This window comes from Terrapene carolina, unplaced genomic scaffold (genome assembly GCF_002925995.2).
Source record: "Terrapene carolina triunguis isolate 2854851 unplaced genomic scaffold, T_m_triunguis-2.0 Scaffold421, whole genome shotgun sequence".
NCBI lineage: Eukaryota > Metazoa > Chordata > Testudines > Emydidae > Terrapene > Terrapene triunguis.
Genome location: NW_020664772.1, coordinates 393,709 through 409,847, shown reverse-complemented (window position 1 = coordinate 409,847; position 16,139 = coordinate 393,709). Strand labels below are relative to the sequence as shown.

Here is a 16,139-nt window from a genome sequence, read left to right as displayed (position 1 = left end):
ATCTATCTATCTATCTATCTATCTATCTATCTATCTATCTATCTATCCCCCTTTCATTCTCTAGCCACCATCAGTCATCTTGTCACCTAGGGCATGTTAATTTCCACATGTGTGTGCATTTGGGGCAGGGGTGGCTGCTGCTCCCACATGTCCCCCCGTCTGTGTGAGGATCAGGACACTCAGACAGGGGCCAGTGTGTTCGCCAATATTCGTGCCAGTCCTTCCTCGCTAGCCCAAGGCATAGGTGGATTCACAGAGTGCACCAGATCTTGCTCCATCTAGCCCCATGGCTGGCCTCGCCTGCGATGTAAGGGCCCCACAGTGCTGGGTGAGCTGCCCCCAGGAGAGGTGTAGTGTGATGACACCCACCCACCCACTGCAATTTTCTGGCGCCAGCTGTTTGGGCAGTACTCATGGGCGACTTAGGCCATGATTGGAATGGGGCGCTGCATTGCAAGCAGGAAAGAAAGGGTTAACCCCCAGCGGATGCCTCAACCAGGAGTTGTCCCATCTGAGTCTGGTGGGTGCCATGTGCCTCGGCCCCACGCCCACTGGCTGTGTCCTGCAAGCCCACTGGCCACGCCCACCAATGCACACTCTTACTCCCTAGGGTTAAAGCCCGTGGCCTGAAATCCAGCCACGCCCAGCAGATTTGTGGGGTCCAGGGCAACTTGGAAATGTTGGCGCTGACCCAATCCAAGGGAGTGATGAGAGGCGGGGAGTTTCAAAGGTGACAGGGAGAGTTAGGAACACATGACGCCTAATGCCCTGCGGCTTCTTTGAAACACCCACTCCTCAGTCCCACCACACCTGCTGCCCATCCAGAGACACCCATCACGGCTTCAGCTGACTGGGGGTTTGAACCCCAGGCCTTCAGAGCAGAAGCCCTTTGCACTGGAGCTGACGGTGTAGCTCCACCAGGTGGTGGCAATAGCAGGCTATTATCCCATTCCATGGAGCAGCCTCCAGAGAGATACATGCCCCGCGTTAGTATGGGATCCCAGCATTCAAGAAATGTGGGAAGAACAACCATCTCGGGCCAGTAACGTCATAATACGTCTTGGCCCTATGGGAGAAGCTTGACACCCTGGGCTCATTTGCCAGGGAGAACCGTCTACACACCCAGAGCACCCAGGATGCAGCCTATAATTAAGGATATTATTTTGTCATGGAGATCATGGGATTCTGTGACTTTAATGGACCTCCGCAATTTCTTTGGCTTCAGCCCCCTGCCTGGTCCAGTTGCAGGAGTAGTAGTGGGGCTGGAGCAGTGGCCGGCAGTCAGCCACCAGGGCTGGGGCAGAGGCCAGGGCTGAAGCAGTGCCCAGCAATCAGCTACCAGGGCTGGAGCAGTGGCTAGGGCCGGGACTAGAGCAGTAGCTGGAGATGAGTACAGGGCTGGAGCAGCCGTAGGAACTAGGCTGGAGCTGCAGCTGGGGCTATGTCAGCCCCCCAGGGCTGGGTGGGTCCAGGCTGGAGCAGTGGCCGGGGGCTGGAGCAGCGGCCGGGGCTGGAGCAGCCCCCCCTGCAGCAGCAATGGCCGGGCTGGAGCAGCGGCCAGCGCCCCTGATAGTCCCCTCCCAGTATTTTTAGTAAAAGTCAGGGACAGGTCGTGGGCTTCTGTGAATTTTTGTTTATTGCCAGTGACCTGTCCCTGACTTTTACTAAAAATACCCATGACAAAACCTTAACCTTACCTATCATTAAAGGGCTGACCTCCGGGAGTTCCAACCCAGCAATCATGTTCTCTTGTTATTACCCAGCTCCGAATCAAAACTCCCAGCCCGCTGGCAAGGGCCCTATAAGGTGGTACGCTCAGTGGAGCAGGTGAGTTATGAAATCCAACAACCAGACAAGTGACAGACACAACAAATCTACCACGTGAATCTTTTAAAACCATGGAAAGCCCAAGAAAGTCTACTAATAGGCCCCTACGCACCTGAACACCAATAGCCCCCTACACACCTGAACCCCTATTAGGCTTGCAGGTTGTCGAAGACTCGGAGCCAGGGATGGTCAAGACTGGAAACACCCTCACCCCAAACCAGAGAAGCCAGGCTCCACAGGTGATCACCACTTTCTCTTCCATGTTTTCTACCTACCCTGGATGAACCCATTTAATAACCCATAACAGTCAGTCAGAACCGGGGCTTAAAGTCAGAGAAAACCCTCGACCATTTCCCCCAAAGTTGAGGGAAACCATGAAGCAAGAACTCCAATCAGTGCTAAAACTGGGAGTAATCAAAGAATCATGCAGCAACTGGAAAAGCCCCGTAATGTTGCTCCTCAGGACTGATGGGACCACCTGGTCATGTATCAATTTCCAGAAGGTCAATGCAGTCTCAAAATTTGATGCATACCTGATGCTATGTGTTGATCAACTTCTCGACCAGCAAGGGGAAGCGGAGTACATCACTACTCTCGATCTGACAAAGGGATATTGGCAGAACCCCGTCACAGAATCCAGGGAAAAGACAGCTTTTTCCATCCCCTTTCAGTTCCGGACAATGCCCTTTGGGTTGCATGGGGCTCCGGAAACATTCCAGCGGCTAGCGGACTGGATCTTCCAATCCCATAGCCAATATGCTGCCGCATACCTAGACGACGTCACAGGTATCTACAGTCAAAACTGGCAGGACCACCTAAAGCATGTGACAGCCATGTTACAATCCCTCCAGGAGGCTGGCCTGACAGCAAATCCTGCTGAATGTCACTTGAGCAAGGATGAAACAACCTGCCTCAGGTACACTTTAGGAAAAGGTACGGTGCGACCCTTGGTCAATAAGGTCCAGGCCCTCCGGACGTGCCATGCCGCTTCCTTGAGGAAACAGGTACACCAGTTTTTAGGAGTAGCTTGGTACTACTGCCGATTTATTCTGGTTTTCTCAACCATTGTGGTCCCTCTCACTTATCTGCTCAAGAACGGCAGCCCAAACACGATCCAGTGAAACAAAGCTTGTGAGGAGGCTTTTCAAGCCCTGAAGGACCCGTCTTGTACAGCCCCGATTTCTCCAAGGAGTTCCTGCTACAGACCGATGCATCGGATGTGGGTCTAGGAGCCGTTTTGTCCCCGGTGGTGTGAGGTGGTGACCCTCTTGCCAAATTCCAAGTCTCCCGGAGTAGTAGGGGGTTAGGGAAGCAGCACAGTCTCTTAAGGATTGTACACTGAATGCCGCTGTATCCAGTGCTGTGGTGTTGCCCCACGGTGTTAAGCCGGCCATTATCTGCATCAGGCCCCATCGGGTTAAATAATTATCGGGGTTTTCATTGGGCTCTTGGGTTGTGGCTACAGCTTGTACTATAAAATTGCGCCTGCCTATTTGCTCTCCAAAATGTCCCATTAGAGTCAATATGCTATTGTTCTCGTCAACTCTAATCCTATCTAGGGCCCTCCGAATCTCTGAAGCCGCACAGATGCCCATCAAGCGGCGGACTTCAGTGGTGTTCAGCTCTTCCCTTATAGTGAGCAAAAACGCATTACAACACCATCTGGAGAAATTGTCCTTTTTTAGGGGTCCCAAACTATCAGCCATGGCTTTTAAGTCGGCGGCTGATACAGGGACAGTGGTGACAGTTGTACTTCCCCCTCCCTCTGCAGGTGTTGTGACTGTAGTTCGTCGTATGGCTGCGATAGGGTTTTGTTCGATAGGTTTCAATCCCTGGGGCTCATCCCATATATCTCCATTCCAAGCTTCACTAGGGTCCCATTTTCCCTCCCATTCGGGGACCTCACTATCTTGGGCTTGGCCCCATTCTCTTGTCATCACAGCTGCTACTTGGCGGGTAGCAAACCCCAATTTTGTTTTAAGATGCTTAATAATAGATTCACAGTGGTTGTGATTGGCAGGGGCTCTACCTTGTTCTAATGTTAATTTCTTTATCATTCCCTGTAAAACCTGATTCTCTTTTTGTATTTTATCTTTTTCCTCCATTCGTTCAGATAATCCCCTCTCTTCTATTTTAACTTCTCTTAGGGTATCTTTGAGAATGTCTAACTGGCTTTGAACTCCAGTGGCCAGTATTTTCCATTTATCAGTTTCTCCTTCAGATACATCAAGTTTCTCATGCAGTGCAGCATTCTCCTCCTGGTGGCTAGCCAAGCGAAGGAATGCCTCATTGCATGCTTCCCACAATAGCCAGATTGCAGCCGAGTCTCTTTTATTCGGGGTCGATGGCCTATAGACCAACAGATATTTTGCCAATCTATCTTCCAAATCAGCTATAGTATGAACATCGGCTAATGCTTGTTCAGTCCATGGGCTGTGCCCAAACTTTTACAAAATTGTCTTAAAAGGAGTGATTTCCTGTAGGAATGGTAATTTTTTCTGCTCTTCTTGAGCTTTGTCCTTAGGGGACTCCTTTCGCCTAAACATATTTCTTTATAAATCTCTTTTACCTTTATAACACTTCTGTGCCCAGGCTGGTGCTGGGACTTACACAACACAAATGTCTATACCCACTAAAAGCTCTACCTGACAGAGCAGGAGGGGGAACGCTAAGCCCCCTACCTTTTGGGCTTGATCCTGCTATGACTGAGGGTATATTCACCTATACAATTTTTCCCTGACAGACGGGTAGGAGCGAGGACTCTAATCCTCCCCCTTATGGCCCAGCACCTCTACAACCGGGGGTGTATATACCTGGACAGTTTGTATATATCTTATCTGTATAGTTTTCCCCGACTGACGGGTTGGAGTGAGGACTCTAATCCTCCCCCTATTGCCCGGCACCTCTACGACCGGGGGTGTGCATACCTGAATGATCCATCACTTTATACGAATGGTATAACCTTTTAGCAATATTTAGCAGTATTTTCAACAATCACAGTGCATGTCTTCCCCCTTTTGCAATTCTCCACCAAAAATGTTATGCTTATAGGAAGCACACGGGATCTTTTTCAGGGGAAAAGGCAATACACCGCATTTATTGAAGATACAACAATTAGCATATGCATTCAATCACACCACACACACACACACTGTCCCGCCAGTCGATGTGATAGTTACCAGTCCAGAGTCCGGATCAAGCTAGTGGCCAGCTAGGTTGATCACAAGTGGGGAGGAGCTGGGTTCCGTCTGTCGCGACATGATGCTCTAGGGAGTCTTGGCAGGATGAACCCAAAGTTTCATGGCAAGGCACCCTGTTTATATAGTGATTTTCATTCATTGGGACCAATGAGTTTTGCACCGTCATGCTGTAATCAATTGTTGTTTGACGAGTGCTTGTTTTCTTAAATTGTCCTTCTCATTCTTTACATCATGTTCCTCAGGGAGTTATTCCATGCTGGTTTTGATCACAGCTATCTTGTCCCCATTGATAGGTGCCTGTCTCATCTTTAGAGTCGTCAATCTGCTCTGCGATGCTTCAATAGGGGCGTGTTGCAGCCTCCTGGTGCCCTTGCGTCTGTCTCCGGCTCCTCCCTAGACCATCCGGTTCAGCAACGGCCTTCACACTTATCTCTTAACCCACACATTCCTCATTCACACACAAAACAAAATTAATGTACGCAGAACATTTTGAACAGGAACATCAAATTGCAATGCCAAAAAAAAACAAAAAAACCCCAAAAAAAACAAAAAAAAAGGAATGATCATGGCATTCCTTTACTTATTTTAAAATGCTAAACCTACAACAAATTGGTGACCCTCAAAGGATCTGTTACTGCCTTGAAATCAGTCCAGACACAGATTCTGGCTGATGGCCCATTAGGCCATTCCTTTCTGCTATTCAAAAAGGGTGGCTGGCAGAATATGATCAAATCATACACCAATACATTTAATACATACTATATTATTATTCTTTATCCTTCATTCTAAATGATATAAAATACAAACATAAAATCCTACTACTACATCAGCAGCTGCTGCTCTCCTGCCCTCTCCTTATGCAGCCCAGGGGGTGCCTGGGGCAGAGGAGCAGCCGTCCCGTGGGGGAGCGAGCAGCAATGCCAGCTGCTTTGTGCATCCAGGTGGGTCAGTTTCCCCACATGGGTGCAGGAGGGGGATGCAGGGGTTAGGGGTGCAGGAGGTAGGAGTGCAGGGGTTAGGGGCACAAGATAGAGGTGCAGGGGTTGGGGTGAAGAGGGCACAGTGCAGGGGTTAGGGAAACAGGTGAGGAATGCAGGGGTCGGGGTGAGGGGAGCATGCACAGTGCAGGGATTAGGGGCGCAGAAGGAAAGTGCAGGGATTGGGGTGAAGGTGGCACATTACAGGGGTTGGGGGAAGGGAGGGTGGGGAGCCTGGGGAGCCCATGGGGGACCAGGGGCAATGGGGGGGCACCATGCCGATGGGAGCCAGGAGCACCAAAATGCAAGTTTGCCCAGGGTGCCATTTTCCCTAAGGCTGGCCCTGTCTACAGCCATTGGTGTTGGCATCTGTCGGCTTTAAATACAATACCACTCTTAGCATGCGTTTATAAGGGGAAAGCTGTGCTTGCACAAATGGAAATAACACGGTGTTCATCCGAGCCCAGACGGTTTAATTTTCACTTGCTAAAGAGAAAATAATTTCCACTGCACCCTCTTTGCTTAGGGGAATGAGCGACCTTGAAGTCCAGGATCCTGTTTCACGGCTTGCCTTGAGAATTTGATTGCTTAGAAACATCTGTAAGGTATTCCTTTAGCACAGCCAGCCGGCAGCTGTAACACCTGCTGCTAGCAGGCCAAACGTTTCTGAACTGGCATGCCATTTCACTTCATGCACTGTCACTTTTTCCATGCAAACAGGGAGGGAAAAGGTCTGTTTCTTTGGAGGAAATGTTCCCAGACTGCCAGTAGATAACAGACATGCAAGGTGGGTGAGATAATATCTTTTATTGGAGCAACTTCTGTTGGTGAAAGAGACGAGCAAAACTTGTCTCTGTTGTCTCTTTCATCAGCAGAAGTTGGTCCAATAAAAGATATTATCTCACCCACCTTGTCTCTCTGATATCCTGGGACCGACACAACTCCAGCAACACCGCAAACAGTAGATAGCAGGGGAGTTAATAGAAATAACTTAAAAAACAACCCAAACTCCCAACCATAAAGGGAAAATTATTTCAGTGTCTAAACATGGAGAAACATCCCAAGCGAATTTTTTTCTTGGCTCTCTTCCAGAATTTCAGCATTTCTACACTGCTATAGGGTGCTTGGGGAGCTGGCATTCCCAATTGAAATCATGGGCTCTGTGTCAATAAACGGGACTCAAGAGTCCTGCATTTGCTCCAGTAAAAATTGCTGATCTCTGATCTGCTAAGAGAGATCTTCCAAGAAGTGTGTGGCTTTTCCAAACATTGATGTGTTGCTTTGTTCTTAATGGGGTGGTGTCTAGAGAAGCATCGGACCAGATTTGATTTCTGAAACACATGTTTTTGCAGGAGGAAAAAATAATATTTTGAAGAAAATTTTTTGGTTAAAAAAGTCTCAGATGGAATTTCCATGTTGGTAGAAAATTATAAACAGCTGCCCACCTTGGCATGAGCTGTCCACTTCGGATAGTGGGTTTACCGACAATATTACATGTTGGTGGTTAAAAACAATGCTTTTAATTAGATTATTTTCAATTTTTTACGCAACCTGGGGGGTTTCACCCACCCAAACACCCAAGCATAGGGGCTCTGCCCCATCCACCCCAGTGGGGGCTCTGCCCCTCATCCATGGGTCCCACCAGAAGACTTACAAACCCAGCATCTGCACCTCCTGGGTCTTTCTCCACAAGGGCTCAGTCCCCAGGTGCTCCTACTCCACCCGTGGGTGAAGGGAGGGAGTCGTCGGGTAAGCAGCTATTTCCCTTCTCATCCCTTGTCTCCTTGGCTTCCCCATAGTTCATCAGCTCCTGTCCAGCCCTGAGGCCAGGAAGAGCCGCCCTGCCAGATGCTGGGAGCCTGTCGCCCACACTCCAGCGCTGCCCTGCTCTCAGCCGTCCTCCTCCTGCACGTTCAGGCTGCAGTGGCCAGTAAGGAGGCTGTGACAAACTGGGACTGTTCTTAATGTGGTCTTTAAATGCTGAGTGGGGAGTGTTGGCCGGGGAAGGTTGCAGGGGAGTTTGGCTGGGACAGTCTGCATTGGGGGATGGGATACTGGCCTTGAGGGAGGATACCTGAGCACGTAACATGAGAACCCAGGAAGGGGGTTGGAGGCCAGATGACACCTCTGCCCGGGAAACTGGACAAAGGCTGGGGGAGGAGCTGGGAAGAGGCTGAGTGAGAGACGCTGGAGGGAGTGAGGTTTTTGGAGCTGGCTGGTGAAATGGAGGGGAGCCCAGACGGGACTCTGACACCCCCCCCCCCGCAACGGGGCTGTGGTGTCCTTGGGGCCCCTAGCTGGACCAAACTAAGGGGCCCCTGTTGTCTGTACCTGCAAGACCTGTCTTGGACCGTGTTCCTGTCATCTAAATAAACCTTCTGCTTTACTGGCTGGCTGAGAGTCATGGTGAATCGCAGGAAGCTGGGGGTGCAGGGCCTTGTCTCCCTGCACACTTCGTGACAGAGGCTCTGTCCTTAATGGTGCTGGGTGGTCATGGGGCCCCAGCCGGCTCTCACGTATGGCGGAAACAGTCTGGGGTGACTGCCCTGGTAATGCACTGGGCTCGGGGGTGAGAGCGCAGGATCTAGCCCTCACTCATACACACAGTAACGTGTGACAAATGGAGTCACTGTCCATCCCCCCACATCTATCCCCTCCCATCCATCCCCCCACATCCATCCCCATACACACCCCTCTATCCATCCCCCCACATCCATCCCCATACACACCCCTCCATCCATCCCCCCATAACCATCCCCATACACACCCCTCCATCCATCCCCCCACATCCATCCCCACATACACCCCATACACACCCCTCCATCCATCCCCACCCCACCCCATCCATCCATCTATCCATCCATCCATCCCAATAAACACTCCTTCATCCATCCATCCCCCACATCCATCCATCCATCCATCCATTCCCATATACACCCCTCCATCTATCCCATCCTTTCTTCCATCCAACCTCCCACATCCTTCCCTCCATCCCGATACACACCCCTCCATCCATTCATTACATCCAGGCCTCCCCATACACACGCTCCTCCATGCATCCATCCATCCATCATTTATCCCCACACCCCTCCATACTTCTCTATATACACCCCTCCATCCTTCTCCATATACACTCCTCCTCCATACATCTGTCCTCTCCCCAATCCATCAATATATACCTCTTCCATCCATCTCCCCCATTCATCCATCCCTATACACATGCCTCCACCCTTCCCTCCCCCACCCCCGCTCACAGCTCTCTCTGAGCCCCTCTCTCCAGGATCCGCTGGGGTCTCCGGGCTGGGTGGTGGGGCTGGGGGCTGGGCTGTGTGAGAGGCGAAGCTGCTTCCCACCACTCCCCTCTGACCCCAGGCTTGTCTCTCTGCCCCTTTCCCCAGTGAATTTCCAGGTGCTGGTTCCCGCCGGCCCCCTCTTCGCCCCACTGGGGGGCACCGTGCTGCTGCCCTGCCACCTCTCCCCCGCGCTCAGCGCCCAGGCCATGCAGGTGAAATGGAGCCGGCTAGGCCAGGACGTCCATGTGTACCTTCCGGACGGGAGCGAGGTGCAGGGTGAGAGGTACCGGGGCAGGACGGAGCTCCTGCGGGATGGGATCCAGAGAGGCAGCCTGGCCCTGCGGATCTGGAACCTCACCCTGCGGGATGAAGGGCGCTACCTCTGTGACTTCCAGTCCAACAACACCGTTGGCAACGCCACACTGGAGCTCCGTGTGACGAGTGAGTGATCCTGGGGTGGGGAGAGGCCGGATTCAGCCTGCGCGGCTCTGGGGCAGGGAGGGATGGCCTGGGGGGGACCATCCCATAAAGCCTGCTGCAGTCACAGACCAGAAAATCTCCCCCAGTGACTCCTCCGTCCAGCCCAGCTGGCTGAGCCAAAGCAGAGCCTGTGGGGCAGAGACGCCCAGACTGCATATAAAGACCCCGAGCATGTGGGCTCCCCAGGAGCCCTGTGACAGATTTTTGTTACCAATCTGACCGGGGCCACAGTTGATCAGGCTGGGGCCACAGGATCTTTTTGGGGAGGAGATGATGAGGCACACCAAGTGTCTAAATTTTAAAGCTTTATTAATAAAATAATAAAATAACAGCAGAGAGTGCTGGGAACGCTCCCACGTCACTCAGGGGAAGAAAGAAAGCATTAATGCCTCAAGCCGTAACCCACTTTCATGCCCACACACGCACGACCCAGACAGGCCAAGTCTGGGTGTAACGTCAGAAGAAGGGTGGGGGAGAGGTGGACGGGAGTGCTGTCCTGGGCCCAGGCCGTCCAAGGATCTGCTTTGCTCTCCAAATTGCTCCAGCTCTCAGGAGGGTTTTAAGTCCTGGCTCCTCGGTGGTGTTCCATTCCGCGACCTCCGTTCCTGGGGCTCTTTCATAGAATCATAGAATCATAGAATATCAGGGTTGGAAGGGACCTCAGGAGGTCATCTAGTCCAACCCCCTGCTCAAAGCAGGACCAATTCCCAACTAAATCATCCCAGCCAGGGCTTTGTCAAGCCTGACCTTTAAAACCTCTAAGGAAGGACATTCCACCACCTTCCTAGGTAACCCATTCCAGTGCTTCACCACCCTCCTAGTGAAATAGTGTTTCCTAATATCCAACCTAAACCTCCCCCACTGCAACTTGAGACCATTACTCGTTGTTCTGTCATCTGGTACCACTGAGAACAGTCTAGAACCATCCTCCTTGGAACCCCCTTTCAGGTAGTTGAAAGCAGCTATCAAATCCCCCCTCATTCTTCTCTTCTGCAGACTAAACAGTCCCAGTTCCCTCAGTCTCTCCTCATAAGTCTTTGTGCCAGTCCAAACCGGCTTTCTGTGGCCTTCTTGGCTGCCCAAAACACTGGCTCTGGAGACTTTGTTTTCCCTCCTGTTGGCCTTCACCGTCACCGCCTCATTCGCTCTTACTGTTCTTACTGCTATCTCTGCAGCTCTGCATCTCATTCGCTCTCACTGTTCTCGCTGCTATTTCTGCAGCTCTGCATCTCATTCTCTCTCACTGTTCTCGCTGCTATCTCTGCAGCTCTGCATCTCATTCTCTCTCCCTGTTCTCGCTGCTATTTCTGCAGCTCTGCTCAACTTAGTTCTCGTCCTCTCACGGCTGGGCATCTGTAGATTTCTCGTCTAGCCCATGACCTTGGGCCAGGGCCAGCGTCTTATCTTCGGACTGAGCTTACTAGCTGCAGTGTTGAGTTAACTTTTTCTCTGGTCTTTTCTTCTTCTTCCCCACTTCTCAACCTCTTGTAACCTACAAAGGAAACTTCCACTCTCCACTCACACACCTTTAACCCTCCCCAAAATGCTTTGCGATGCTTGCAACAGCATTAGCAATATACAGTGCTGATCTACTTTCCCAGGGGACTCCCTAAGGGGAGGGGGCCACTGGGTTGTGACAGCCCGACAGAGCCTCCTTCCATAGAGGATGCCCTGCAATGGCAGATATGTGCCCCCTATTTTCAGTGTCAATGTCTCAGCTCCAGTGCCCAGCCATCAGCTCTCCCCAGCTCTCAGAACCCCACTCTCCGGGGCAGTCCATAAGGGGATCAGGAATGAGGATAGCATGAAATCAAGGGAGAATTCACGTTGATTTCACTCCCCCAGGCTCCGGCTCGGACCCCCTCCTCCATATTGGTGGATATGACGGCAAGCAGATGAACGTGACATGTCTCTCTGTGGGGTGGTACCCGAAGCCAAAGGTGCTCTGGAGAAATGGCCACAGGGAGAGACTGACCCCATCTAAGGAGGAAAAAATCTCCAGAAACCGGGGCCTCTTTGATGTCTCCAGCTCCGTGGTAGTGACTGAGCAGTCGGTCCCAACACTGATTTGTGCCATCAGACCCGGCTCACCTGGCCCGGAGAAAGTCTCAGCCATTCTCATCTCCGGTGAGCTGCTAATGGAACCAGGACACAGACCTGGGTCCAGATTGGCACTGATAGACTGTGAGAACTTTGGGGCAGTGATTGTCTTTTACTGCGTGTCTGTGCAGCACCCGGCATGACGGGGCCCTGATCTCAGTCACCATGTGTCTGTTCAGTGCCCAGCGCGATGGGGCCCTGATCTTGGTCACCGTGTGTCTGTGCAGTGCCAGGCACAATAGGGCCCCGATCTCAGTCACCATGTGTGTTTGTGCAGCACCCAGAGCTATCGGGCCTTGATCTCGATTACCGTTCGTCTGGGCAGCACCCGGCGTCACGGGGCTCTGATCTTGGTCACTGTGTGTCTGTACAGCGCCCAATTTGACGTGGCCCTGATCTTACTTGGGGCTTTTAGGCGCCACTGAAATGAAAAAATGAAATACAATTATATTCACTAGGCCATATTGAAAATGCCACCATTATTTAGTTCTAGGACTCAAATGCCCAAGCAAAACCCCTCTTTGTTGGGCACCCTATTATTCAAGAATTGCCAAAACTCTCAGCCCACATACCTGGGTTCTCCAAAGAGAGGTCCAGTGCGGAAAACCTGAATTCAATATTTCTGAGGTTTGAATGCTTTAAAAACAAAAAGGGAGAAAATAAACAACTTTAAGAAAATAGCACTGAGGGCTTTTTCATGCATCATGAAGGAGACAAAACAGGGCCCATGTCCAATTGTTTTGTTTGTTTATTTGCCTTTGCATGTTGCAGAAGACTAACATGAGGTCTCTTCTTTCTTCCTTTTGCAGATGAGTTTTTCCCCCAAGTCTCCTCTTGGAAGGTTGGCCTCTTCTTGTTCCTGTCAGTGTGTGTTTGCCTCCTCTTCTTGCCTGCCTGCTACTTATGGAGGGTTCAAAGAGCAAAAAGGAAATCCTCCAATTTAACCACAAAGAAGTGATGGATCCTTCGATACAGGGGAAAGGAAATTCCTACATGGGTATCAATTGTTATAAATCAACACACCTGCTTTGCTCCCCCAGCTAGCATTATTTTCATTATATGTATTACAGATACACTTATGAGACCCAACCAAGATCAGGGCCCTGTAATGTCAGATACTGCACAGACACACAGTGACCGAGATCAGAGCCCCATCGCGCCGGGCGCGGCACAGACTCACAGTGACCGAGATCAGAACCCCGTCGCACCGGGCGCTGCACAGACACAAAGTGCCAGATATCAGGGCCCCTTTGTACCGGGCGCTGCCCAGACACATAGTGACCGAGATCAGGGCCCCGTCGCACCGGGCGCTGCACAGACACACTGTCAAGGCTGCTTCCCCACTTTGAACTTTAGGGTACAAATGTGGGGGCCTGCATGAAGACTTCTAAGCTTAACTACCAGCTTAGATCTGGTCCGCTGCCACCATCCCAAAGCTAATTCCCTTCCCTGGGTAGCCTTGAGAGACATTCACCAATTCCCTGGTGAATACAGATCCAAACCCCTTGGATCTTAAAACAAGGAGAAATTAACCATCCCCCCTCCTTCCTTCCACCAACTCCTGGTGAATACAGATCCAACCCCCTTGGATCTTAAAACAAGGAGAAATTAACCATCCCCCCTCCTTCCTTTCACCAACTCCTGGTGAATACAGATCCAACCCCCTTGGATCTAAAAACAAGGAAAAATCAATCAGGTTCTTAAAAAGAAGGCTTTTAATTAAAGAAAAAGGTAAAAATCATCTCTGTAAAATCAGTATGGAAAATAACTTTACAGGGTAATCAAACTTAAAGAGCTCAGAGGACTCCCCTCTAGCCTCAGGTTCAAAATACAGCAAACAGAGATAAACACTCTAGTAAAAGGTACATTTACAAGTTGAGAAAACAAAGATAAAAACTAACATGCCTTGCCTGGCTGTTTACTTACAAGTTTGAAATATGAGAGGCTTGTTTAGAAAGATGTGGAGAGCCTGGATTGATGTCTGGTCCCTCTTAGTCCCAAGAGCGAACAACAACCAAAACAAAGAGCACAAACAAAAGCCTTTCCCCCCCCAAGATTTGAAAGTATCTTGTCCCCTTATTGGTCCTTTGGGTCAGGTGTCAGCCAGGTTACCCGAGCTTCTTAACCCTTTACAGGTAAAAGGATTTTGGAGTCTCTGGCCAGGAGGGATTTTATAGTACTGTACACAGGAGAGCTGTTACCCTTCCCTTTATAGTTATGACACACACAGTGACTGAGATCTGGGCCCCATCATGCTGGGCACTGCACACACACAGTGTTAAGTTGTCCAAGGTAACAGATGTCCAACTCAGCCAACTACATACAATTATTTATGAAAGGCAGGAAAATTAAAGGCAGACTGAATTAGTCCAAACACAATGGCCAACCAATACCACCCAAGGAGTGTGCTGAGAGCGTGCCTGGTAAATAAGAGGAGAATGGAACCAGGAAGGAATGGAGCAAAACAGGCTTGTTGGAAATTTGGCTTAATTGGTGGACAAAATAATGAGGGGAGGGGCTGTTCCCCCCATCATTCTCTTTTAGGGTCCTGAAAAAGAGCCTTTGGTGGGGAGTCACAATGGTGGAAGCTGAGTGGACTGGAAGGAGTCAGGCCTACCAACATGTCTGCCACCCCCACCGTCTCCTGGGAGTCCGGGATCTACCATTACACTGTGGGGCCCGCACCGTCCTGATCCTCAGTGCGGTCCAGCCAGATTGACCCAGACGACACTACCACCTCCACTGGCTTTGGCTAAATCCTGAAGAGCATCTGGGACATGAGACTTGGGTCTTCGCTGCCACCTGGCCCCCCGTGTGTCCTTTTCCTTCCTTCCTTCCTTATTATTTCTCTGTCCTATTCCTCTCCTTTTGCCTTCTGTTTAATGAGAGTCTGGCTTAGTTGCCCAAGACTGTATATTTTGCAATGCTGCTGTGAGCCCATGACCAGAGAGGCAGCTAAAAGCAATGCCCTAAACTGGCCCAAGGTCTCGGAGTGGCTGATGGGACCATGTGCTGGGCCTGTGTTTCTCCAACAGTGAGTTTGTGAGTGCGAGTTAACGCTAGAGACAGAAGCTGCATTTTCTCTCTCGGCTGTTCTTTCCTTTCCTGTCTTGAGTGTGTTTGTCTTGTTTTGTCTTAAAGGAAGCAGGAGCAGATTCTAGCAACAACAGCTTCAGCCCATCTCAGCTCAACTTTTGTCTATTCCCGCAAATGGACACTTTAATACCCTCTGTAATACCAGCCGAAGGATTGTCAAACGGCCAGAACTCTCTCCAGTGAAAGGGAAAGGGGACAAGGGATGTTGTTACAACAAAAATCTCCCTTAATAGTTCACATTTCAAAGGCTGGATCATTTTCCCTTCTTTTCCTGTCTCTTTAATAAAAGGTTACACTGATTTTTAAGGGTGGTCGTTGCCATGGGACTAAGCAGGCCGAGGTCTCTGCCCTCAGAGCCCTGGCCTGTGTTGAACTGTTTCGTGTTGGACAGTGGCAGGGTCATGCTAACACCTTGGAATCTCTGGCCCCATTTCTTCCATCGAAATTAGCACAGACATGTGGGAACTGAGGCTATGTCTACACTACCGCGGTAAGTCGACCTAGGCGACGCAACTCCAGCTACATGAATAACATAGCTGGAGTCAACGTACCGTAGGTCGAGTTACCACAGGGTCTACACTGCGGGGGGTTGACGGGAGAAACTCTCCCGTCGACTTACCTTACTCTTCTTGTCGGGGGTAGAGTACAGGGGTCGACTGAAGAGCGATCTGCTGTCGATTTGGGGGGTCTTTACTAGACCTGTTAAATCAACCTCCAGTGGATCGATCTCAGAGCATCTATCCCAGCCGTAGTGTAGACCTGCCCTCAGATATAGGCCCCTTTGGCAAGCGCAGTGTCATGGAATAGTGCCCCCTTGTGGACTTTCCCAGCATCCTGACCCAGCCGCGGTTACAGTAGAACCTCAGAATTAAGAACACCTCGGGAACGGAGGTTGTTCATAACTCTGAAATGTTCGTAACTCTGAACAAAACGTTACGGTTCTTTCAAAAGTTTACAACTGAACATTGGCTTAATTGAAGGGTTAAAATCCATGTGCATATTATATAACAACCTGGTATATGAATTATGCCAGCTCTTTTCCAGACCCAAAGTCCAGAGTTTGGTCTGGAGACCAGAGGCCTAGCTAATAGTGATCAGCTAAGAGAAAGCTGGGGTAAACAAAATAACATTGCCTTTGCTAAGATATGCTTGGTCAGTAGAAATGC

The 16,139-nt window shown here is 50.4% G+C and overlaps 1 protein-coding gene across 1 annotated transcript in view; it reads left to right on the top strand.

The window, feature by feature from the left end:
- Positions 1-16,139, top strand: part of LOC112119446 (butyrophilin subfamily 3 member A1-like) — a 34,418-nt gene that overhangs the window by 771 nt on the left and 17,508 nt on the right. The window contains exons 2-6 of the mRNA XM_024218118.2: positions 7,804-7,934; positions 9,403-9,738; positions 11,623-11,904; positions 12,687-12,831; positions 16,077-16,096. Of these exons, the coding sequence (XP_024073886.2) occupies positions 7,853-7,934; positions 9,403-9,738; positions 11,623-11,904; positions 12,687-12,831; positions 16,077-16,096 (865 nt within the window). The 5' untranslated portion in view covers positions 7,804-7,852. The remainder of the gene's footprint in view (positions 1-7,803; positions 7,935-9,402; positions 9,739-11,622; positions 11,905-12,686; positions 12,832-16,076; positions 16,097-16,139) is intronic.